This window comes from Hylobates moloch, unplaced genomic scaffold, assembly GCF_009828535.3.
Source record: "Hylobates moloch isolate HMO894 unplaced genomic scaffold, HMol_V3 SCAFFOLD_2, whole genome shotgun sequence".
Classification (NCBI taxonomy): Eukaryota; Metazoa; Chordata; class Mammalia; order Primates; family Hylobatidae; genus Hylobates; species Hylobates moloch.
In genome coordinates, this window is record NW_026652277.1 from 131,599,352 (window position 1) to 131,625,573 (window position 26,222).

The 26,222-nt window shown below is 38.4% G+C and overlaps 1 protein-coding gene and 1 pseudogene across 1 annotated transcript in view; both read left to right on the forward strand.

Annotated features, from left to right (window-relative positions):
- LOC116476865 (large ribosomal subunit protein eL30-like) overlaps positions 1–24,389 on the forward strand; it is a 30,616-nt gene extending 6,227 nt beyond the window's left edge. The window contains exon 2 of the mRNA XM_058435727.1: positions 23,995–24,389. Coding sequence (XP_058291710.1) covers positions 23,995–24,389 — 395 coding nt within the window. The remainder of the gene's footprint in view (positions 1–23,994) is intronic.
- Positions 24,390–25,562: 1,173 nt separating this feature from the next.
- Positions 25,563–25,651, forward strand: LOC116477893 (small nucleolar RNA U13; annotated as a pseudogene).
- Positions 25,652–26,222: the final 571 nt, after the last annotated feature.

Sequence of the window (26,222 nt, forward strand, 5' to 3'; positions counted from 1 at the left end):
CATGAACTTGGACATCTTCACACTACATACAAAAAAATTCAAAATGGCTTATAGACTTAAATATGAAAGCTGAAATAGTCAAACATATAATCTTGGAGTAGGCAAAAATTTCTTAAACACAAAACCTTTGTGTAATGTTAAACACTACCATAGGAAATTTATAAATTGGACTTGATTAAAATTAGGAACTTCTGTTTATTAAAAGACAACACGAAGAGAATAAAAGGGAAAGTCACAAACCTGAAGAAGACAGTTTCATTATATGCATCCAACAATGGATATCAATCCATATTATGTAAAGAAATACAAATCAATATCAGAAAAACCAAGCAAAAGATAATAGGACTTTATAAAAAAGATTTATGTTCTCAAAGACCTAAAGAGAGAAATACCATTCAACCCAGCAATCTCATTACTGGGTATATACCCAAAAGAATATAAATCATTCTATTACAAAGATACATGCATGTATATGTTCATTGCAGCACTATTGCTAATAGTAAAGACATGGAATCAAAGTAAATGCCCATCAATGATAGACTGGATAAAGAAAACGGAATACTATGCAGACATAAAAAAGAATGAGATAATGTTCATTGCAAAGCCATGGATGGAGCTGGAGGCTAGGCGCGGTGGCTCACACCTGTAATCCCAGCACTTTAGGGGGCCGAAGCAGGCAGATCACCTGAGGTCAGGAATTCAAGACCTGCCTGGCCAACATGGTGAAAACACGTCTCTACTAAAACTACTAAAATTAGCTGGGCATGGTGGCATGCGCCTGTAGTCCCAGCTACTCAGGAGGCTGAGGCAGGAGAATCTCTTGAACTCAGGAGGCAGAGGTTGCAGTAAGCCCAGATTGCACCACTGCACTCTAGCCTGGGTGACAGAGCGAGACTCTGTCTCTGAAAACTAACTAACTAAATGAAAATAAAATCACCTACAAAAAGATTATTTTAGATGTGCCAACCTAATACAATGTGGCTAAAATTCAAGGACTAACCACACCACATATTGATGAGGACATAAAGAAACTGGACTGTCATACACGTGGATGTGAGTATACATTGGCACAACCCCTTTGGCAAACTTTCTGGCTATACCTACTAACCCAAACATACATACATGCTATGCCCAGAAATTCTGCTCCTGGATACATGCTGAAGGAAATTGAGGGCTGCTGTACAATAAAGGATGAGTGCAGAGATGCATAAGAGTCTAACCTATGAAACAACCTACAAACACATCAATTGTAGAATGGGAAATCATAAAATGTTAACACATTGGAATACTACATGGCAATGAAAAGAACGCAGTCGTTTTATGCACAACATCCCTCACATAAAATATTGGGTGAAAGAAGCCAAATATGACATAGTACCTACTTTATGATTCTATTCATTAAGAGTTCAAAAAAGGCAAAATTAATCCCGAGTGGGAGTGAAGAAAATACTGGAGGTGTGGGAGATTCAGAGACATTACCTGGAACGGAGGCATGAGAGAGCCTACTGTGGTCTTGGAAGTGTTTTATACACTGATCCAGGGGATGGCTATGTGGATATACACATATATAATAATTCTGTACACAGGTTTATTCACTTTGCTGATTGTAGGTAAGACCTCCATAATAAAAACAAAATTAAAGGCAAATTATGTAAAAATATAAATGTGAGAAAATATATTTGCAAAACATAATTAACAAAAGATTAGTATCCAAACTATTTATTTATTTATTTATTTATTTATTTATTTATTTATTTATTTATTTATTTTTGAGATGGAGGCTCACTCTGTCACCCAGGCTGGAGTGCAGTGGTGGGATCTCAGCTCACTGCAACCTTCACCTCCAGGATTCAAGCAATTCTCCCAGTTCAGCCTCCTGAGTAGCTGGGGTTACAGGCATGTACCACCACACCCAGCTAATTTTTGTAATTTTAATAGAGATGGGGTTTCACCATGTTGGTCAGGCTGGTCTCGAACTCCTAACCTCAGGTCATCCATCCATTTCAGCCGCCCAAAGTGCTAGGATCACAGGCGTAAGCGACCGCATCCAGCCCCAAAATACACTTTAAAATCTCTATAAATTTTAAGAAGACTATAAACAACCCAATAGAAAAAATGGGCAAGGACTTAAACAGAAAAGCAATCAAAAGAAAACAAGAATGTACTCCCCTCCAGAAAACACATAAAAAGATGTTCAATGTTGTTAGTAATCACAGAAATCCTAATTAAGATCAAAAGATACCATTTCACAACCACCAGGGAAGCAAAAATTTTAAAGTTTATCCTTATCCAGTGTTGACCTGGATGTGGAATAATCAGAACTTAAACCCTGTTGATAGCACTTTGTATGTATGTATAAACTGGTACAAGCACTTTGGGAAACAATTTGGTAATATTTAGTAAATGAAGAACGCATATTATACATGATCAGCAATTCTCTTTCTAGATATATAATGTAGAGAATCTCTTGCACGTGTCCACCAGTAGTCATGTGTTCATGGCAGCAATGTTTATGCTGCAAAATTTGGAAGTAACATTCAGTCACAAAAAAATAGATAAATTGTTGTACACTTTCACAATGGAATGTCATACAGATATGAAAATAAATAAGCTATGGGCAGCCACATATCAACATGGCTCAATGTCATGAAAAAAATATTGATCCAAAGAAGCAAGTCATATAATTATTATACATTGTGATTCCCATCTATATCAAGTTTAAAAAAACATACAAAACTCAACATTATATTGATTAGGGTAATGTTCTGTATTTTAAGCTGGATAGAATGCACAGAAGTATTTGTAATTGTTGTTTTTTCCTAATTTTTACATTAAACTTCCGTATTATTTTTTATTAAGAAAAAATCGGCTGGGTGTGGTGGCTCCCGCCTGTGAGTCCCAGCTACTCAGGAGGCTGAGGCAGGAAGATTGCTTGAGCCTGGGAGTTGGAGGTTGCAGTGAGCTGAGCTCATGCCACTGCACTCCAGCCTGAGTGACAGAGCCAAATCCTGGCTCAAACTAATAATAGTAACAATAATAAAAGAAAAAAATAGATAGTATTTTGAGTTTGGAGCAGAAATAAGGAATTTCTTAAATATCTTCTAGTTATATTAAATCAAAAGGGTTTGATGTTATCATTAAGAGTCTTTCCTCCTAGCTGTAATATTCTAGTTATCTGTGCATTCCCAAATCGGAAGCCTGAGAAGTATTATTACCTGGAACATTGACTATCAGGCACTCTTTTTCTTTTGTAATACAGTACCTTATAAAAAATCATTCTGTATTCTTGCCTTTCTTCAGAGGATGTGATTAAAATGTTCAAGGTCAATGAAACAATTTGCTCTACAAGTTTTACTAAACAAGAGACTGGAGGGCAGAACGAAAGAGAAAGACAGATAAGGCTTCACTTTTCATACACCCTCTGATATATAAAAAGTTTGTTTGGATAATTACTATCTTTACAAAGTAAATACTTCAAAAATTACTCCATTCTGTTGGTATTGCATAAGCCAAAGACAGATTTAAAGGGAGGGAGAAATGAAACTGACCAGCTGAAGCTTCACTGTCTTTTCAGATTGTGATTCTCTTTAGACATTACTCATTTGGAAGACAAACTCCAAGCAAATAAAATTTAATGTCACAAAAATGTACTTTTCTACTAGTAGCTATAGGGACATGACTAGAGCACTAATAGTGACAGATTCACTTCAGCTGAAAAATCCTTTTAGAGAACCTTTGGAATAATGAAGTATCTCTGGCTTGTGCATGATGTTAACCATTGAACTAAGAAAATACGCCACATATATAATTATTCAAAATACTTACATGGACACTCTGACTGGTATATATGTTGTAACTTTTGGTTTAAGGTATTGTTTAGTATAGCAATTGTGTAGAAACTTTATTTTAGTTACCTTTGTCATTTCATTAAATATTTTCTCTGTAGATGTAATTAAGCACCCTAATAATTCTTAATAAGATAACAATATTATTACTTATTCCCCTGTTATCCTCTCAACTCCAGACTCAGTAAAATTTATAAAATAGATTGGATATTTAGATAAATTTCATTTATAGGTTCCACATGAAATTCATTTCTTATATCTTGAGTTCTGGTTAAGCATTTACTTGCTATGCTGTGCTAGAGAATCGAGAGTCAAAAATCCTGTTTTTTTTTTTAAATAAAATGGTTCTCTATATTTTCTTATTTGTAATATTTCATAAGTCTCAAACTGAAATTCATGATCCTATCTGTTTTTCCCCTTGTTTTTTTATTTCTATAGCAATGAGGAGAAGAAGGTGGTGGTTTGTAAATATTTGTGAAAGCAAAGGCAGTTTATTGACAACCTGAGACTTCCTGGTTCATAGTACAGACGTGGCCTTGCCCCTGGACAGAGCTACACTGGAGGAAAGTGTATTCTCCGGAAAGGAGTTACCACTTAAGGATCTAATCAGATTTATTTTGATTCAGCACATTTTCTATTACTTTTGTCCCAATAATTTACTTGGTTTAAATTATTGTCGTTTTTCTTTTTGGTCAATTGTTGTTCCCTTTTTGCCAACCTATTTTGCCACTATTCTGACCTTTAAAATTGAGTGTTGTTTCTAAATAAAAATGGAATCTGGAAAAACAGCAGTGTCCTTACTCTCTCTCAACACCTATCAGGAGGAGAGAGCCAGTGGTGAGGTCCTGTAATATTGGTAAACTGTGGAGTCCCCTGAATCAAAAATCAATGTTTTTGACCTCCTAACCTAAGTGTGCATCACATTTATACTTTGTTATAAAATCCTTAATTTCAGTGTTTGTTCTAAAAACTAATAGGGAATTTCACCTGTGAGTTGATGTAAAATAAAATTTTTTTTAAAAAATCAATCTAAAAGGAAAACCAAAGTAATAAAGTATAAAGCAAAGTTATTCAGCATATTTTCTGGAATGCTAACATGTTCTAGTATAAGTTAGACTTTCTTCTTTCAGAAACAGCATTTTAAATTGTAATATTGCAAACCTTATCATAAAGATAAGAACGTGAGACCAAAAGAATAGACACGTAGAAAGAAGAAAATAACAAAAATAGCTGGCCTTTTAAACCTACTTTTGGTGTTTATTATAGACATTTAATTCACACTATAATTTTAAGTAAACAAAATGGTAGAGTTTATTAAATGTTAGGTGTGATATGATCCAAATTTTTTTAAATTTATACACATACTGCACAGAAAAAAATGTGAAAACACTTATACACCAAATGAGTATTTTTGATGATGTGATTGTTTATATTTTAGTTTTGCTAACTTTCAAAAGCATATACAAATTATATGCATATAGTTGTACAATATACACACATCAGATATACTCTATATTTTATTTAAGTGTATTTTGTATGTAGACATATAGTTCTACTAACTTAAAAAGTTATTTTTTTAAATAAACTATATTTTTTATTTCATTGTGACCCAAGAGGCTAATAAATTAAGCTTTGAGCAGTTTGATCATTCATTCATTCATTCATTCATTTGACAATTTTTGAGCACTTACCATATGTTAGGCACTCTTCTAGGGGACTTGGATACAGCATAAGCTAATGTGACAAACAACAATGCCTCGGACTGTGCTAAGGCAACTGAGTCACATTCGAGATCCATGGAATTCAGTTCTCTCGTAACGCTGTCTAGATGATTTCAACAAAGATTTATTGGGCAACTTTTGTGTGCAGACTCTTGTGGTAGGTCCTAAGAGGAATGAAAAGCGGCTGCAGAGAGAGAGAGATGACTTTGGACTGGAAACACTGGATATGAGTAAATGATTAAGAGCTGACACTTAAATAGTGCTTACTCTGTGTCAGAACCTATTCTAATCACTTTATATGTATAGCTTCTCACCAACCTATGATGGAGTTACATCCCAATAAACCCACCATAAGCTAAAAATATTATAAATTGAAAATCATTTAATACACCTAACCTATCAAACATCGTAGCTTTGCCTAGCCACCTTAATTGTGCTCAGTGGACTTAACATTAGCTTAAGTTGGGCAAAATCATCTAACACAAAGCCTATTTTACAACAAAGTGTTCAATATCTCATGTAATTTATTGAATACTGGATTGAAAGAGAAAAATGAAATGATTGTATGAATACTCAAGGCATGGTTTCTACTCGAATGTGTATTGCTTTCATACTATCATAAAGTCAAAAAATCATATAAGTCAAACCATGTAAGTTGGGGACCATTGGTATCGATTTGTTTAATCCTAACAACAGCCTTACTAAGTCTATCAATGATGATCAGGTCTATCATTAACATCCCCATGTAACAAATGAAGAAATTGAGACTTGGAGAGGTTAAGTGTCCCACACAACCATGAATCAGTTAGTGAGTGGCAGAGCTAGAATTTGAAACCAGGCACTCTGGTGCCAGTGGTCATACTCTAAACCACTACGCCATACAGAAGGTGGTTTGGCAAAGAAGAGACAGGAGTGTATTCCAGAACACAGGAAAAGATGTAAAGCACATTTGGAAATAAGCCTGTGGGAAGAATGTGGCTGACAATGGACAAGACTTTATAGAAAGGGTACAAGTAACAGGAGGCTGAAAGCTTCATCCTAAAAATTACCAATGGATAAATTACAGGTAAAGATAAAAGAAACCTGATGAAAGAATTTGAACCAAAGTGAGTTAAAAACACACCAGAAAGCAAAGAAATTTTTGCACTGAAGCATTTTATGGTGACCAAAATCCAGAAACTTCAGACAGGAAAATCAAGTAAAAATATGCAGGGGTGTCCAGTCTTTAGGCTTCCCTGGGCCACACTGGAATAAGAATTGTCTTGGGCCACACATACAGTATGCTAACACTAATGATAGCTGATGAGCTAAAAAAAAAAAAAAAAAAAAAAAGCCAAAAAAAAATTCCATAATGTTTTAAGAAAGTTTACAAATTGTGTTGGGCCACATTCAAAGCCATTCTGGACCACAGGCAGCCCGCAGGCTGTGAGTTGGACAAACTTGATATACAGGCAAGAGATACCTGAGAATGGGAGGGTGAGCCATCAGAAGAAATGCCAGAGTTTTCTAAGTGACTTAATTAGAATACAGAGTAGGGTTTTGAGACAGGAGACTAACCGTAGGAACTGAGTGAAGAGAAGTACTTTATAAAGAAAATGACTTAGGCTCTGTGTAGGCTGACCTCTCAGGCAGCTATTGTGTAGCAGGGACACCAGAAGTCTGAGGAAGGAAGGAACTGGAGCGATTGACAGACATTTGGGTTGTGCAGTGGTCATCAGAAGAGTATGAAGGGCTGGGCACTGTGGCTCATGACTGAATCTTAGCATTTTGGGAGGCCGAGGCAGGCGGATTGCCTGAGGTCAGGAGTTAAAGACCAGCCTGGCCAACATGGTGAAATCCCATTTCTACTAAAAATACGAAAATTAGAGGGGGCGTGGCCGTGCATGCCTGTAGTCCCAACTACCCCGGAGGGTGAGGCAGGAGAATCGCTTGAACCCAGAAGGCAGAGGTTGCAGTGAGCCAAAATCACACCACTGCACTCCAGCCTGGGCCACAGAGCGAGACTCTGTCTCAAAAAAAAAAAAAAAAGAGTATAAAGACACTGGACAGTGAAGAAACTATAACAGGAAAGTGGGGTGGATTCTCGGTGGAATTTCTTTCAGAAGACAAAAAGAAAATGCCTCCAAAAGAAGAATCAGGCTGGGCATGGTGGCTCACACCTGTAATCCCAGCACTTTAGGATGCCAAGGCAGGAGGACTACTTGAGCCCAGGAGTTCAAGACCAGCCTGGGCAAGATGGAAAGACCCTGTCTCTATATTTAAAAAACAAAAAAGAAGAAGAATCCAGAGACAAGACAGGAAAAATTAATGGGAACAGAAGCAGAAAAAAAAAAATGCCAAGACAGATCAGATTAAAAGAAAGATTTTAAAGAGATTTTATAAATCAGTGTTTAATATTTGTTTTTACACATCTTCTATAAAATCTGAAATATATCATTCTAGAAGTTTATTATGATTTTAAGCTAATGAATTGCCCATGTTAAAAATGAGAAAAGAAGCCAGGCACGGTGGCTCACGCCTGTAATCCCAGCACTTTGGGAGGCCAAGGTGGGTGGATCACCTGAGGTCAAGAGATAGACACAATCCTGGCCAACATGGTGAAACCCCGTCTCTACTAAACATACAAAAATTAGCTGGGCATGGTGGTGCGCACCTGTAGTCCTAGCTACTTGGGAGGCTAAGGCATTGAACCTGGCAGGCGGATGTTACAGTGAGCCAAGATCGTGCCACTGCACTCCAGCCTGGCAACAGAGTGACACTCCATCTCAAAAAAAAAAAGAGAGAGAGAGAGAAAAGATAATTCTGAGGTAAATTGATCTTTTGAGAAAACATCTGCAATTACAGTTACATTAATCACAAAACAAAAGCATAATAGTAATTTAACTTATGTTGAAGACTTCCGAAGTCCAAGCATGCAAATCACGTATCAATTTTACTGCTCTTTAGAATCACATACTGATCTATTTGGGTAGCTGAGCCCCACAATTCAAAAGTCTTAAACATTAAAATCCAAGATCTTTTCTGCTCTGCAGTAAAATGATTCCAGTGCTTAATATGCTCCAGCTCTCACTTGCTGAGTGGCTCATGTTAGCTATACAAATGGCTTCTGCAGGACTAAATGTGACTGGCGAGGAAACAGCCATTGAAAAGCATCTCCTGAACGACTTGGGAACCCAAAAAGCCATCACACTCAGGATAAAATAAAGAAGAACCCTTTTGCAATAGAGATCCCAAAGTCTAGCATCAGAAAATTAGTTACTTCACAAAAGGATTTTTATTTTTTTAAGCTTTATCCAATAAGAAAAGGCAGCAGGAAAGAAATCCTTTCAAATATACAAACTTCTATTGTATCTAATAAACAAAGAGTCTTTAGTCTTCCTTAATCTCTAGGGCTATCCCAGACACACACACACAAAAAAGTATCAAATTTTTAGTGGTTCCCAAAAGTGATCTTTTCTCCCCAAAAATGTTTACTTACTGACAATTTATAAATCAGTTGACAAAAGTGTTTATAGGAGGAGAGCATCATGGGGCGATCCATCTCTGGCAAGAAGTTTCATTTCATAAGACACCCATGATTCAAGCAGATGTGATCAACCACCCCCCAAGAACAGACACGATGACCCATTCACTCCTGACAGACCATACTCTACGGCCTCTGTTCCATAGCACTTTGGATGTCTGCTGAATTGTTATTTGTTACAAAGCATGCTTTTGCTATGACAGACTCCCCCAACTCCTTCTCCCTGCTGAGCTCATGGAATCACAGCTGTGTTGTACCGCAAGTGCAGTGTTGTCAAATCTTAGCTTTGTTTAATTATTCAAGTTGGTTCCGCCACAGAATTAAACTGCCTGGAGGTATTATGGGATTTCAGCACAAACAACACACATGACCACATAGATGCCAACCCTTGCCAAGTATCTACGTGGACTCCACTTCTCACTCACAGTGGTAACTAACAGCACACCCTCAGTAACCAGGAGCAGGACTAGATGGAACAGTTTAATCAAAGACAGTTTGCCTCCAAACTGTATCGCAGTCCTTCAGGCTGGGAGTCCTTGCATGCTCAAGGCCAGCATAAATCAGTTCAGCCTAGAAGATACTTCCTCAAAACTTAGGTTCTGGCCAACCTACAAATTCTAGTTCAAGATTGTAGTTTTCCAAATTTAACAGAAATGTCAGAATTGTATTCTCTCAGATTTACCTTTTCCGTATTCTCCTCCAAAGTATTTCAAAAGGCATGGAGAAGTGTTTCTACATGAGCTAGATGTTGCCCAGTACTCTAGTGGAATTACGTCAAGAATAACTTGGAGTGTGTATTATTTTTCATTTCATGAAATAAAAAAAATAGGATATTAGGACAGGAAAGATACTTTTCTTTTTGTTTCTTTGTTTTGTTTTTTTGTTTGTTTTGTTTTGTTGTTGTTGTTTTTGTTTGAGACACAGTCTCACTCTGTGGCCCAGGCTAGAGTGCAGTGGCGCAATCTCAGGTCACTGCAACCTCCCCCTCCCGGGTTCAAGCAATTCTCGTGCCTCAGCCTCCCGAGTAGCTGGGATTACATGTGTGCACTAGCACACCCGGCTAATTTTTGTAGTTTTAGTAGATGGGATTTTGCCATGTTGGTCAGGCTGGTCTCGAACTCCTGGCCTCATGCAATCCACCCACCTCTGCCTCCCAAATTGCTAGGGTTACAAGCATGAGCCACCGCGCCCAGCCAGGAAAGAGATTTTAGAGATCTAGTTAGAGCCCCTCATTTTGCAAAGAGGAAATGAAGGTCCAGGGTGATAGAGTCCCAGTAGCAGATCTCTGACTGCCTCTGAGTCTGGGGATCTCCCACTGTGCCACTGTGCCACACCTCCTCCAGCCACTGAAGGGAGACTAAAGGAGGCCTATTTTCTGTCTCTCCACTCTCCTCTCTTTCTCTGCACCTAAGCAGGGGTGACTGTCTCTCCCTTGAAGGAAGAAAAGACTTAAATATGCAATCTTTCTCCTGTGTTCCTGTGTAAACTGTGGCCAGAGTGAGGAGAAGGAGGGGCAACTTTGGGAAAGTCATATTTGTAGGGCAGAGTGCCTCCCCAATCCCCTACAACATCCTGGTGCCTCAATGTCTATGAGCTGAAAAATCAGCGCATAGAAAGAGACTCTTCTTGGCCACCATGTAATGAGGAGTGCAGCTGCACTGGCGACCGCACGATTCCCAGGAGCAACCGGGCATCGCTCCAGCTCCTCTGAGAACTGCTGGGCTGGCAGAGACAGGGCCCTGACTTTTTCCCTCCACACTTGGAAACATGCATTGCTTGAGCTCTCCCATGCTGGGAGGGGAGAAGCAGATTAAGCTACAGAAGTTGAACCAGAAGGTGCTCTTTTACAAAGCTCAGCCATCATTTCTCAGTGCTGGGCTAATTTACAGAGAAACACGGAGAAAAAAATAAATAGAGGTTTTGGAGTAATGTGCACTCCTAATATGTCAAGGATTCGTGGCTTTATCTAGTTCCTTCTCACCCGACTTAAACTTAGATTTCTTAAAATTTTAAGGGACCTGAGAAATCAGCAAGTACAAAATAGCAATTAACTAAGACTTCCTATCTGTAATAGGCTTAAAGCCTTTCAACCTATCATCAGATGAAAAAATATATATAAATTTTAATTTGGTAACTTGTAGTAATAAATTATTTTCTAGGAGAAAGGGAAGATTGAGGCTATTACCTAAAAATTCCACTTGTCTGTGAATTTTACACATAAGTGTTCTCTTTGTATCTCGTTAGCACAAGTAACATAGGGTGACATATGGGTCTAGGTAGCTTTCCAGAAAAATGACTCATAAAATGAGGATTATGTACCAGGTGTGTCACATGCAAAGCCAGATAACAAAAACACATAGGACTTGGTCCTACCTTCAAGGAGATTATAACAGAGAAATTACAACAAAAGAAGGAAGTGGACAACTCTTTTTCATCATTTCATCTATACATTTTTACTTTCCTTTTTATTTATTTATTTAGACACAGAGTCTCACTCTGTCATCCAGGGTAGAGTACAGTGGCATGATCATAGCTCACTGCAGCCTCAAACTCTTGGGCCCAAGCAATCCTCCTGCCTCAGCCCCCTGAGTAACTAGAGCTACAGGCATGCACCACATGCCTGGCTAACTTTTTGATTATATTTTTGTAGAGATAGGTCTTTACTATGCTGTCCAGGCTGTTGTCAGACTCCTGGCCTCAAGCGATCCTCCTGCCTTGGCCTCCGAAAATGCCGGTATTACAGGTGTGAGCTAACATGCAGGCCTTGTATTTACTTTCTAACCTCTGATCTCCCTTCTAAGCTCCAGTCTTGAACATTTAACAAACGGGTTAACGCCTGCTTCCTCTGCACCCAAACATTCCACGATTGCATTTTCAACCTGAAAATGTCTAAAACTGAATGCATTATTTTTCCTCCAAAATTGATTTTCCACCGTTTATCAATGGTATCACAATTTTTAACATAATTTAAACACGAGACCTAGAAATGGGTTTTTATTTACCCCTTTCCTTATCCTCAAACTCAATTGCAATGTCTTATTGATCATCTCTTTATAATCTGAGGATTCTACTCTCCTGCTCTAGTTACTCTGCCTTATGCCTTTATATCTGTTCCGAGATGTTCACATACTCTTGCACAAGTCACTAATTCTTCTGATTTTTTCTGCCTCCAAGCTGTCTCACCAACTCGCATGCCATTACCTGAGAAATCTCTTGAAAATGTGTCTTTGATATGGCACTCAACTGCTCAAAAAAATTTTGTATCTAATCTTTGTTTATAGAAGAGCCTAATCATCTTAGTTTGGCATTTGCAATGTCCCATCCTCTAGTGGCTATTTACTGTCCATCATCATCACCCCTGGTTTCCCAAAGATATATTCTTTCCTATGGGCACCAGTTGCTAATGTTTTTTCTCTACCTGGAATGACTTCACCCCACCTCTCCCATGACCACTGGATTAGCCCATTTTCACACTGCTATAAAGAAACACCCAAAACTGGGTAATTTATAAAGGAAAGGGGTTTAATTGACTCATAGTTCCGCATGGCTAGGGAGGCTTCAGGAAACTTACAGTCATGGAGGAAGGGGAAGAGGCACATCTTACATGATGGCAGGTGAGAGAAAGCAAGCAAGAGCAGGAAAAACTGCCCTATAAAACCATCAGATCCTGTGAGAACTCACTCACTATCATGAGAACAGCATGGGGGAAAACACCCCCATGATCCAATCACCTCCCACCTGTTCCATCCCTCAACACATGGGGATTATGGGGATTATAATTTGAGGTGAAATTTGGATGGAGACACAGGGCCAAACCATATCAACCACCCTACTTCCAAGTGCTTTTCCCTGATCAATTCATCTCTTCATTCCCAGAGCACTTTTTAATGTCTACCACCCATATGCCCATAAGTCATTATATATTGTGTTACATTATTGTTATTTTTGTATATGTTTTCCATTCTATATTTATTATCTGTAAAGTACAAGGGGATGGTGTAGACAGTTTAAAGGTTTTAAGATAATAAAACTTATAGTATGGAAAATAAAACATGTACACAAATAACATTATATGTATCAGCACATGATAAGTATTGTAAGAAAGTTAGAAAGTAGTGAAGCCAAGGAAAGAAGATTGCCTGCAACTGAGTACCAGAGAAAAAAATTGTGGAAAAGGCAGCATTTGCACCTTTATGTTTGGATAACCTTCTATGTCTTAGACATATTAGAATCTCCAGGAATACAAGTTGATTGGATAAATCACAATAAATGAATTAATGAATGATAAAAATGGACACAAAGAAACAATGTACATTATCAAAAATCATTCACTAATTTAATGACAAAGATTAGAAAAGCTTATAGAATAATGCGTTCCATTTTAGGCATTTTCAGGTTGAAAATACAATTGAATGTTTGGGTGCAGGGGATGCAGGCAGAAAACAGTTTGTTAAATGTTCAGGACTGGAGCTTAGCAGGCCCCATGAACCCTTTTCAGTCCAAATATACATTCCCAGCTTTAATTTTTCTTTTAATCTTCAAGTCTTCTCAGATCCTGTATCGTGATCTACCAGACGTGTGTGATATTGTGTTGCTCCAGAGGTGGGCAGTGTCTGAGAGCCAATAGAGTGATGGGCACCCATCCTCCCTTTTCAGTGCCTATAACTCCAAGCTGCCCCTAAAAATCTTTCTTTCCAAGGGAAATTAAATACCCTGGTTTTAACCATTCTGAGAGCAGAAGAATTAAAGCAGCTGCACAGACATGCTATTTGTCCTATTTATAACAAGCCCAGGTAGGCAATCACTCAGTTAGTCCATGTTACAGTTGGGGAAATAAAGGTATCAGACATCAGGGAATTACCCTAACTCACAGAACAAGCCAGCAGCAAGTAGATACTCCTGCTCCGAGTCCGGTGGGTCATGCTACTTCCAATTAGGACTAGTGCAAGGCTAGATAGAAATGTCCCTCCCTGGTTTGTAGCCAGAATCCATCCCCGGGCTTCCTTTGACAATGGAACCTTTAGATAACCCTTGTCTCTTTAAGTATTAACAGACTGTATTAACTCTCCTGCCTGCCATGTACTGAGCTTCCCACCCCAACAGGCACTGACATTACAGGTGTCTAAAGAGGAGGTTATAAATATTAATCAAGAGAGTGAAGTTCATGCCTGAGAATGTTATGACAGTTGAAGTAACACATAAGACAGAAATTGCTTCCACTGAATAAGGAGGCGTCTTTTCTCTGCGTGATGCCTCTGCCTGCAATGTAATTTCCTGTAGAGGTGGCAGAGCAGGAAAGAGTAGAAAAGCAAACCAATATGGTTCTTTATAATGAATACATGGATGAGGTCTTGTAAAAGTAAAGTCCCTGTAAAACACCAGGAAATTTCTTTGAAAATAGCCCACAAATTGGCCATAAAGGTTACCTTAGACTGAAAGCCAAGGTCATGCATATAATTAGAATCACTAAAAGAATCCAGACCAAGGATGAGGAGGAGCCTAAGTACTGTGCAGTGTGGGGAAGCAGGCAGAGAACGGACAAGTAGGAATGTTACTTCCTCTTGAATAGACTCCCGAAGAGATTCCACACACTCTCTCCATTCTCTTTTGGGGTAAGGTTTAGTAATGGGGACAAAAGGTTAACCATAAGAATTTCACCACTAGACTGAATTCCTGGCTTTGTGCAGTCAATAGCATTTGTGATTTTCCCCATAATTGGGATATTTCTTGAGTATTGCCAAACCTAAAGATACAGAAAAGGTACAGAGAGTGATTCCAAAATCCTTGAATTTTTATGAACCTAATTATTAAAAATTTTAAATAATTATGTTGGTTTCTCCTATTGGTACATTATTAGAGCATGTTTATATTAACAGCTCGTGTTTCTGTAGCTTTTAGTAGTTTACAAATGGTTTTTACCTGGATTACCTCATTTGAACCTTCCCCAACTATGTAAGGGAAGTTAATGAAGCTAAGAAAATGTAAGCAGCCAGTCCAAGGTCAACTAACAGCCCATATGGCTCAGGAGAATTCACCAGGCAGAGCTTCTTTGGGTCATTCTGGCAAGGTGAGTTATTATGCCAAGGAACATATTAGCTGCTGGCTGCATATTGTGCCTGTGCCCAGGACTGCACATCTCACCAGTCATTGTATGAGAAGATCTCAGTGAAAACCAGATAAGAAAGGACCATTATTCTCCAATTATTGTGTAAAAAGTATAGGCTTAAGGAATATTGATCTCTTGTTAAAGAAGTCTTTGGGACCCTATGTGTAAATTTAATGCCTAGGGTGCTCGAAAAATCTACGTGTTCTGTTGGAGAATCATGCTCGTGCAGTGTAAAATAAAACATATAAGGTTTCATATATACACAGATGTGTATGTACACATGGATATATACGCATATATATATAGTATACTGAAATTATATGAAAATATAAAATAAAAGTATTTCTTGCAGTAACAACGAACACAGCAGTTGCTAATATTTAGAGTCGAGACAAATTTGTGAAATTGAGCCAGTCTTATGAAATTCAGTAAACCTATAAGTATAATGTGGAAAAAACTGAATATAAATCTTAGCAAACACCAGAAATGGAAGACAGACAGAAAAAAAGAGAATTCACTGAGTCTTTAATGAGAACATCATTTATATAGACATTTTTCTTTAAAAGCAATGTATAGATCTTCAGACTTTTTACTGAATGAGAACTTGTTATGTAATAATCAGTATGGCTAAAGAAATCACAGACATGAATGAATTTATCAGTGTCTGGGACTATTAAATAAAAATTTTAAAAGAAAGAATGAATGATGGAAGGAAGACTGGAGTAAGAAACATAGTGTCAAAATTGTCCTTTGTGGTCTACCACCAACTACCTGAATAACCTAAGAGCAGTAAGCCTTCTGAACCCAATTTTTTTCATTTGTTAAATAAGAGAGTCAGATTAGGTCATCTAAAGATCTCTCTGTAGCCAGGCACAATGGCTTATATCTGTAATCCCAGCTCTTAGGGAGGCAGAGGCAGGAGAAAAGCTTGAGCCTGGGAGTTTGACACCTGCCTGGGCAATATAGCAAGACCCTGTTCTCTACAAAAAGGAAAAAAAAAGACAAAAAAACTCAAGTAATAACAATAAAAAATAGTATTTTTGAGCTCCTCCTAAATATGAGATACTGGTTCAGTGCTTTACACACCCATCAACACTAATCCTTAACACTCCTGCAAAGTGTTACTGAGGGGTGAAGCCAGCTGGACTTCCTGGGTCGAACGGGGACTTGGAGAACTTTTCTGTCTTACAAGAGGATTGTAAAATGCACCAATCAGCACTCTGTAGCTAGGATTATAAAACTCACCAATCAGTGCTCTGTAGCTAGCAAGAGGATTGTAAAATGCACCAATCAGTGCTCTGTAAAAATGCAGCAATCAGCGCTCTGTAGATAGCCAGAGGATTATAAAATGCACCAATCAGTGCTCTGTAAAACACACCAATCAGTGGGAGTCTAAAAGTAGCCAATCGTGGGGAGGATTGAAAAAAAGCACTCTGATAGGACAGAAATGGAACATGGGAGGGGACAAATAAGGGAATAAAAGCTGGCCACCCCAGCCAGCAGCGGCAACCTACTTGGGTCTCCTTCCACACTGTGGAAGCTTTGTTCTTTCGCTCTTCACAATAAACCTTGCTACCTCTCACTCTTTGGGTCCGTGCCATCTTTAAGAGCGGTAACACTCACCCAAAGGTCCACAGCTTCGTTCTTGAAGTCAGCAAGACCATGAACTCACCAGAAGGAACCAACTCCGGACACATTACTATTTATTTCCATTTTGTAGATGAGAAAACCAAAACGCAGTTTAAGTAACTTGTTTAAGGCCCCATGGATGACAGAAATAGAGGTAAGATTCATGTCTACGTCTGTGTCTTTCCAAAGCCCGTATTACCTCCCAAGACACTAAAGTATGCTGGCATCTTGTAGGCATAACCCAAGTGTTGAGATTATCTAGCCGCTTTTGTATACAAGTGGAGGATTATCCACTTTTATACACAAGATTTCCATATTGTCTAAGGAGGGTAGTAATTCAACCATTCTGTTCCGGGCTGCTAAGGGCATAAACCACAGCAGTCATTACGATATCCACTTGAGATCCTGATGGTGAACTCCTACCTAAATGAAACAGGCTCCCAGAATTTTCTCAGTTCTCAGCCAGATAAAGCCTCTACTAATAACATGCAGTGGATGATAAACCCTATTAAATTATTGATGTTATTACTGAAGAAGGTGGATACCTGTTTCAAGTCTCTCTAGTAAGGAGAAAAAACTCATTGTTCAACCCATGGCTTAGTGAGTTTCTGAATAATAGGACTTTACTATATATGTATATGGATATTATTGTTTCTATAGGTCAGTCTCTGCTTGTTGACAACAAAACAAAAACAAAACAAAGACAAATCCCTTAACATTAGGAGGTACGACTATTTCATATTCTATTATTAGCATGCTATGAGTCTAATGCATAATTAGGTATAATAACTAATGATACTTTGGTCATATACTTCGTCCTAAAATCTCTTAAAAACATGTAAAATGTCTGTTCAGTGTTTACCTTTTCACTTGCTTTTATAATTACTTGGTAGGAGGAATGTTTGAAAAAATACATACCTTATGGTTCACGCCTATAATCCTAGCACTTTGGGAGGCCAAAGCAGGCGGATCACCTGAGGTCAGGAGTTCAAGACCAGCCTGGCCAACATGGTGAAATCCTGTCTCTACTAAAAATACAAAAATTAGCCGGGTATGGTGGCACGTGCCTGTAATCCCATCTACCAGGGAGGCTGAGGCAGGAGAATCACTGGAACCTGGGAGGTGGAGGCTGCATTGAGCAGAGTTTGCACCACTGCACTCCAGCCTGGGCAACAGAGAGAGACTCCATCTCAAAAAAAAAAGAAAAAATGCATACCAAAATCTCAGAAATTATCTCTGAGAGTTGAGATTATGGGAAATTTTCCTATTTTTATATTATCTATTTTGGCATTATTTAAATTTTCTACAATGAGCAAGCTTTGGTTTTGTAATTAGAAAAAACAAGTAAATCACAATCTTTAACAATAACTTCAAATTTTACATTACATAAATCTCATTAGAAGTACATGCATAATAAATCAGAAAATTTAGATTTATTTTGCCTCAAGATAAAATAGCAGCGCTTAGCATTAGAAGATGAAGTCTGTTCAGATGTGCAGAATATTATCTAATATCTAGTTTTCAATGAGTACCTAAGGAATGACAACATCTTACCAGAGTGCCACGTAGTATTGAATCATAAAATGCCTTTAATTTAAAATCACCTCAAAAGTATACTCGGACCTTTGGCACAGAGAATGCTATGATCCCATGAGGGAAATGTCCTAATCCTTCAACACAAGGGCTCCGGGTCATGTTCTTCATTTAAGCCTGCATCACCTCTTAATCTTGACAGCAAAATCCTCACCAAAATTTTGGCAAGCACACCAGGAATGATGCTGCCAAACAGGCATCAGTCTGGCTTCCTCCCTGCTAAAACATGAGGCCATTGAAAGTTTCTTGATGCAAATCACAAACAGATTTCCTCAGAATGTGGTTCTTTTGTTTATGAGCAGAAAGAAGAAAAATTACCCTCAAGTTACATCTACCTCCTCACCATCACTATATCATATCTGTTAGCAAACTATAGGCATTGGGTTGAATCTTCCCTCTGCACCCCATCCCCCTTTCGGTAAGACCCACAAACTAAGAATGATCTTTTAAATTGCTGCATAAAATTCGAATTTCAATGTTCATAAATAAAATTTTAATGGGAACAGAGCCTACTCATTCATTTATGCATTGCCCATGGCTGCCTTGCTGCTACACTAGAGACTGGATGACTTTCTGCAGGAATAGTAGTAATAGTGTCTCCCAAGTCCACCCAGAACCTCAGAATGTGACCTTATTGGGAAATAGGATCTTTGCAGATGTAATTAAGTTTCGATGAAGCCATACTGGATTAGAGTGGGTCCTAAATGCAATCACTGGTGTCCTTATATAAAAATACAGATATACAGTGGGAAGAAAGCCATGCTGTAATGAGGCTGAAATTGGAGTGAGGCATCTACTAGTCAAGGATTGCCAGCAACCAGCAGAAGCTAGAAAAGAGGAATGGCCAGCCTGGGCAACTTAGCAAGACCCTGTCTCTACAAAAAATAAAACAAAAATTAACCAGGCATGGTGGTGCACACCTATAGTGCTAGCTACTTAAGAGGCTAAGGCCTGAGGATCATCTGGACTCAGGAGGTCAGGCCTTGCAGTGAGCCATGAGATCAGGCCACTGCACTCCAGCCTAAGTGACAGCATGAGACTCTGTCTCAAAAAAAAAAGTCATGGAATGTGTTCTCTCTCAGAGCCTCCAGACCTGCAAGGGTATATACATTTCTGTTATTGTAAGCTATTGTAAGCTACACAATGCCGTAGTTTGTGGCATTTTGTTACAGCAGCCTAGAAAACCAATTCATTCCCCAAGTCTGAAATACCTGACACTTTACCCAAAACTGTTGCTGACCCCTGGTATAAAGCCCTGGTATAGAGGATTGCATTCTGGAAGAAAACTCACACAGAGTTAAGTTACCCTAGGTCAACTAAACCAGGGCAATGCTGGGCCTGGTAAGGTATAAAAGCATTAAGAGACTATAGGGGAATTATAGGAGAGGGCAGTTCTTACCACAAATGCCCTCATTTAACTTACAGTTTTTCTAGGCCAGGCATGGTGGCTCACTCCTGTAACCCCAGCACTTTGGGAGGCCAAGATGGAAGAATCATTTAAGCCCAAGAGTTCGAGACCAGCCAGCCTGGGCAATATAGTGAAACCCTGTCTCTAATATACATATATATATATGTATGCACACACATACACACAGATATATACCAGGCCTAATGGCATGGTCCTATAAATCCAGCTACTCAGGAGGCTGAGATGGGAGGATTGCTTGAGCCCAGGTGGATCAAGGCTGCAATGAGCTGTGATCATGCCACTGGACTCCAGCCTGGGTGACAGAGCAAGACCCTGTCTCTAAAACAAAACAAAACAAAACAACAACAACAATAAAAACCTTACAGTTTTTCTAAAACTTACAGAAATGCAAAATGCTGAACACCTATTTTAGTGTCAATCACACATTACTATGTTGCATTACATGAATTTCAGCCATGGCATTTCAACTTATAAAGAAGTTCAGGAGCACCCCACTGACCTATTCATTTGTTCCATAAGTGCAACAAACAGTCAGTATATTTGAGACCAGTAATAAAGAGGGAACTGAGGAGGGATTAGCCGACTCTCAGTAAGGAATGATTCAAAATAGCTAAGTCTGAACCTGGTGCAAGAAGAATGCCACCTCTTACCAGGCTCTAGGAAGAACTGTTACCACCACTACAGTCTAACAGCAGTACTTTAAATATCTTTAAACTCAGAGGCGCTCAAAAATACATGCTGATTGATTAATTAAATATTTATTTCTATTAATTGGTAAGATTTAAAGAAGAGTCAGGTTTTTGGTGAATTTGTTATATGTATATGATAAATAAATAAAATAATATATATATATTTATATATAAAATAGAAATTCACCAAAACATATATATATATATATATATTTTTTTTTTTTTTTTGAGAGAGAGAGAGTCTCCCTCTATCTCTCAGGCTGGAGTATAGTGGCACAATCTCAATCTCAGCTCACTGTAACCTCCGCCTCCCAGGTTCAAGCAATTCTCATGCCACAGTCCCCAGAGTAACTGGGATTACAGGTGTGCTCCACCACATCCGGCTGATTTTTGTATTTTTAGTAGAGATGGGGTTTTGCCATGTTGCCCAGGCTGGTCTTGAACTCCTGACCTCAAGTGATCTGCCCACCTTGGCATCCCAAAGTGCTGGGATTAATGGCATGAGCCACCTCGCCTGGTCCTGAATTTCTATCATATTTGATTGTAAGAGTCTTTATTGCTGGTGCTCGTGCTCCACTGGAAATAAAAAACACAAACGAAGAAACTGAAATGGCTCTTTCTCAATAACCACTTAATTTTAATTTGTTTGACTCAAGACTAGATTTTTATTCTCTTGGCCTAATTATTCAAGTAAAAAGGATGAAACATACCCAGTAAAAGAAGGATAAAACGTAAGGTATAATTTTAATACAAAAATACCCAGGATGCTGGTTATGGAAAACTGGGAAGGAATTCTGTGCCCAGGATACCAAACAGCACAAAAGGAAAAACATTTCTCTTAAGAACCAAATTATAATTTTCCTTGCATGCCAAAGAACCTCAAAGACTTTGCTGATCCCTATGTCAACCACCATGATTTTTCAAGGGAAGCTGAAGGTTGAAATTTGGTTTGATGAGCCCCTTGCTTCCTCTTGGCTAAGAAAGAAACAAGACTGCCAACCAGGCAAGTTACACTCTGCAAAGCTCCTTTCCAAATGTTTTTCAGTAGAGCAGATTTGTGTCAGCCAAAGAAGCATCAATGCCTCAGTGAAAAGCTGGGGCACCATCTTCCTAACACAGCTACCTCCAGCCCCTGTGGCTGAGCACTGGATCCCAGTGGCTTTCATTCCAGGTGTGGCTGCCTTGTGCAAGAACGAAGACAGGAGGCCTGTCTGATAGGACTTGCAGGTTTCACATGGGCAAAAATGAGAATGAGACACAAATAGTAAAGATATTGAAGTTTACATGTAATGCTGTAAAATATTTTCATTTTTAAAATGAAGACATTTTATTTTAAAAAATAATAAATTTTCTGTTAAGAGGACTCGGATTGAGGACAACAAACAAAGAACAGTCATGGTATTTGATGTACTGGATCACTAATCAGCACTATGTCTTCCCAGGACTCTTCACCAGAAGGGAGCAACAAATAATAAAAGTAAAAGGCAAAGATATTCTGTGAGACCTCTGTAAATAGTAACATAAAGATTTTACTAACACGTAAGACCTACTCAAGTCCTACTCTTCACTTGTGGGAGACTCCACAGCTGGCATCTGCATACCAGTGGATGTCAAAGAGGGTTCATATCCAGCTGGCTCATTATCAAGTCAGGAGCCTACCATGAAATGAAGAGTGTCAGAATCCTCAGCTTTAATACTGCTTCAACCAGGACACCTAGACCTTTTCAAGCATGGTTGACTTTCTCCACAAGTGCAGGAAATTCAGCTACCTCCTGAATCAAGAAGAAAACTGTCCGTATTTTATTTTGTGTTCTTCACTTGTTCAACTGGCCTCCACACCATGAAACTTGGTTCCACTCATCTTTGATCCTCTCAGTCAGTTCCTTTTCTAAATGTTTTCTATTTAAAACAAGCCATGTTTTTATAATTTACCAAATCTATTTTTGACTGGATGAGCATTTAAGTGGACTGACTATGAATTTCAATTTCTCACTGTTATGTATTTGATCTGATCTCACAGACATAACTAGCATCTTGTTTGAGGCACTTTGCTTAAGAATGGGGGGGAAGATGCAGTTTGTTAAATCTTTCAGGGTTCTCCTGGTGAAATGGAATTAGTCGGCACACCTACTAACTTTAAAGAAAGTGGCTGGATACCTTTGCCTATTCAAGGGACAGAATGCATCAAGCTTCCTCCTGACAAGCCACCTGCAGAAGCGGTTATTAGGGTATACCATTAAGCCTGCATCTATACATTTTGTGCCTTTAGTTTAAGTTTTGTTAAAACATTCTGGTTTTATTTATTTCAAAAGTTATTTATTGAAATCACTGATTTTCACTGGTATTAAAATACTTGATGATAGACTCATAATGTACCAATAATTGCTGAAACTACCATCATGTTTTCAACTGTTGACAGTGATCAAACAATTCTGTTTTGCAACTGCACTAAATAAAAGACAAAATGCAAAGTTTAATTATAATGAGATTGTTTTTTCAGTCTTTAATGAGATATAAAACTTATGAATAAGATGACCTTTTAGAGCTTTATTTCATAGATAAAATTTGAGATTACTATTTAAGAAATTTTGCTTAGATTTCATTTGTGTGAACCTTTAAAGAAACATTAGGTTAAAAACAGACTCCCTAAATTCCATCAACATAAATATTACTTGCTTTGAACATGAATAGAATTTGAGAAATGAACCTTACACATGTATTCCAATTTCTTATGAGTCTAAAATTTATGGGATTAGGCTATATTTTCTTGAATCAGATTCATTATTCAACATGAAGCTACATTCAAAGAGAGAGAGAGAGGCCAGGTGTGGTGGCTCACGCCTGTAATCCCAGTACTTTGGGAGGCCGAGGTGGGTGGATCACCTGAGGTCGGGAGTTCGAGACCAGCCTGGCCAACATGGTGAAACCTCGTCTCTACTAAAAACACAAAAAACAGCCGGGTATGGTGGCAGGTGCCTGGAATCCCAGCTACTAGGGAGGCTGAGGGAGGAGAATTGCTTGAGCCCCAGAGGCAGAGGTTGCAGTGAGCTTACATGGCGTTACTGCACTCCAGCCTGGGCGACAGAGCAAGACCCTATCTCAAAATAAAATAAAATAAAATAAAACAAAACAAATAAAAGAGAGAGAGAAAGATAGCAACAAGAATGGGGCAGTAGTAAAAGAATCTGCCTTATTGTGGGAGGAGTCCCAGTCAGAAGACTTGGTATCTAATCTAAATTCTGTTATTAACTAGTTGCACTTAGGCAAATCACTTGCTATTTCTGCCATCTCCTCCTGCATGTGGCACATATGTAGGTAACTCATTTAAAAACAACAGGAAGAAGATAAAATTATAGATTATCTAGGAATAATTTGCATAACATATAATGAAGACAACTCTAAACCTATATGTAAGGATGAAAAAAAGACCTGAATACCTGTATATATAATATTATACAGATATCACCTTTCTCACTCCCCAGCCATCTTGGCAACTGCTCTTGATTGGGGCCATCCCAACCAAGGAGGTGAAAAATTCAGTGGAGTCAATTAATTCTCGGCTCCAACTCAGGAAAAGTGGAAATTACATGCTGGAGTACAAGCAGACTCTAAAGATGATCAGACAAGGCACAGCAAAATTGGTCATCCTTGCTTACAACTGCCCAGCTTTGAGGAAATTGGAAGTAGAGTACTATACAATGTTGGCCAAAATTGGTGTCCATCACTACAGTGGCAATAATATTGAACTGGGCACAGCATGCGGAAAATACTACAGAGTATGCACACTGGCGCTCACCGATCCAGGTGATTCTGCTATCATTAGAAGCATTCCAGAACAGACTGGTGGAAAGTAAACTATGCAAAATTTTTCCTTTAATAAAACTTGCCAAGCTTTTTTTTTAAAAAAAACAAAATACATTATAAAGGTATCAATTTTATGCCGATTTATCAACTCAGTATAATCGCATCAAATACTCAGAGAAAAAATATGTTTAGGATTAAAAGGCTGATCCTAATTTTATCTGGAAGAGTAAATAAGTAAGAATGCTAACTTTTAAAGCAAAAGAAAAGTAAAGATGATTTTCCATGCCTGATATCAAAATACGTTACAAAATTATAGTAATTAAACAAAAATGTACTGGCATAGGACTAAAAAGATAGTTCAGTAAACAGAAGAGAGAATCCAGCAATAGACCCATGTTTTCATGGGAACTGTAGTGCATACCAATGAAAGAATTTCAAATCAATTGTGGTAGAACATAAGGGAAAAATAATCAAATGAGATTCCTACCTCACACTATACTTCAAAATAAATTCCCAATTTTTTTTTTTTTGAGATGGAGTCTTGCTCTGTCATCCAGACTAGAGTGCAGTGGCACAATCTTGGCTCACTGCAACCTCCGCCTCCGGAGTTCAAGCGGTTCTCCTGTCTCAGCCCCTCGAGTAGCTGGGATTAGAGGTGCATGCCAGCATGCCTGGCTAATTTTTGTTTTAGTAGAGATGGGGTGTCACCATGTTGCCCCAGGCTGGTCTCGAACTCCTGACCTCAGGTGATCCACCTGCCTCGATTTTCCAAAGTGCTAATATTCTAGGCATGAGCCACTGCGCCTGGCCATAAATTCCAATTGAATTAATCATAAGATTAAAAATGTTAACAAATATGAGGAAAGCATAAGAATATGTACGTACTCTTTTTTTTTTTTTTTGAGACAGTCTTGCTCTGTCCTTCACGTGCAATCTCTGCTCACTGCAACCTCTGCCTCCCTGGGTTCAAGCAATCCTCCCACCTCAAACTCCCAAGTAACTGGGATTACAGGTGTGCACCACCACTCCCGGCTATTTTTTGTATTTTTAGTAGTGATGGGGTTTCACCATGTTGGTCTCTAACTCCTGACCTCAAGTGATCTTTCCTCCTTGGCCTCCCAACCTGCTGGGACTACAGACGTATGCCACCTCACCCAACCCAAATATGTATGTACTCTTAAGGAAATATCATTCCTAAACAAGATAGAAAACTTAGAAGCCTGCTTCTTTTGTAGCTCATGAGCAATGATGATTGGGTGTCCACATGCATCTGTGAAATGCACTACAATCTTGGCACATTACCCATCTGACCTGAACTTGGGGAGGAAAAAAAAAAACTCAGAAGCCACAAGGAACACAAGGAAACAACAGACAGATATAACTACATGATGCTTTACATTTTTCTGCCCAGGAAAAGATCACATAAACCATGTTTAATAAAAGACAAAACAGACTGAAAGGAGATAGGTGTAACATACAACAGAAAGGGATTAACTGCTATAATATGTAAAAATTGAAGAGTTCTTTCAATTAAGTAATGAAAAGACAATCCAATATAATAAGGTAAAAGAATAAAAATGAACAAAATAAAAAGAAAAAAGTGATCAATGAATCTAAAGATCAATAATTTTTTAGTGATTTCCCACCGGATTAAAGAAAATTGAACAATTGATAGTATGTAGTTTTGGTAAGGGTATAAGGAAAAGGGCATTTTCATCACTATGCATCTGAATATAAACAACCATAGCATTTCTGTGGGTCAGTGTGGCAACATTCATCAATATGTTAAAGATTATGCCCTTTGATGGAACAATATTACTTCTAACAATCCATCCTACAAAAATACTTACACATGTAGACAAATATATATATGAATATTAATG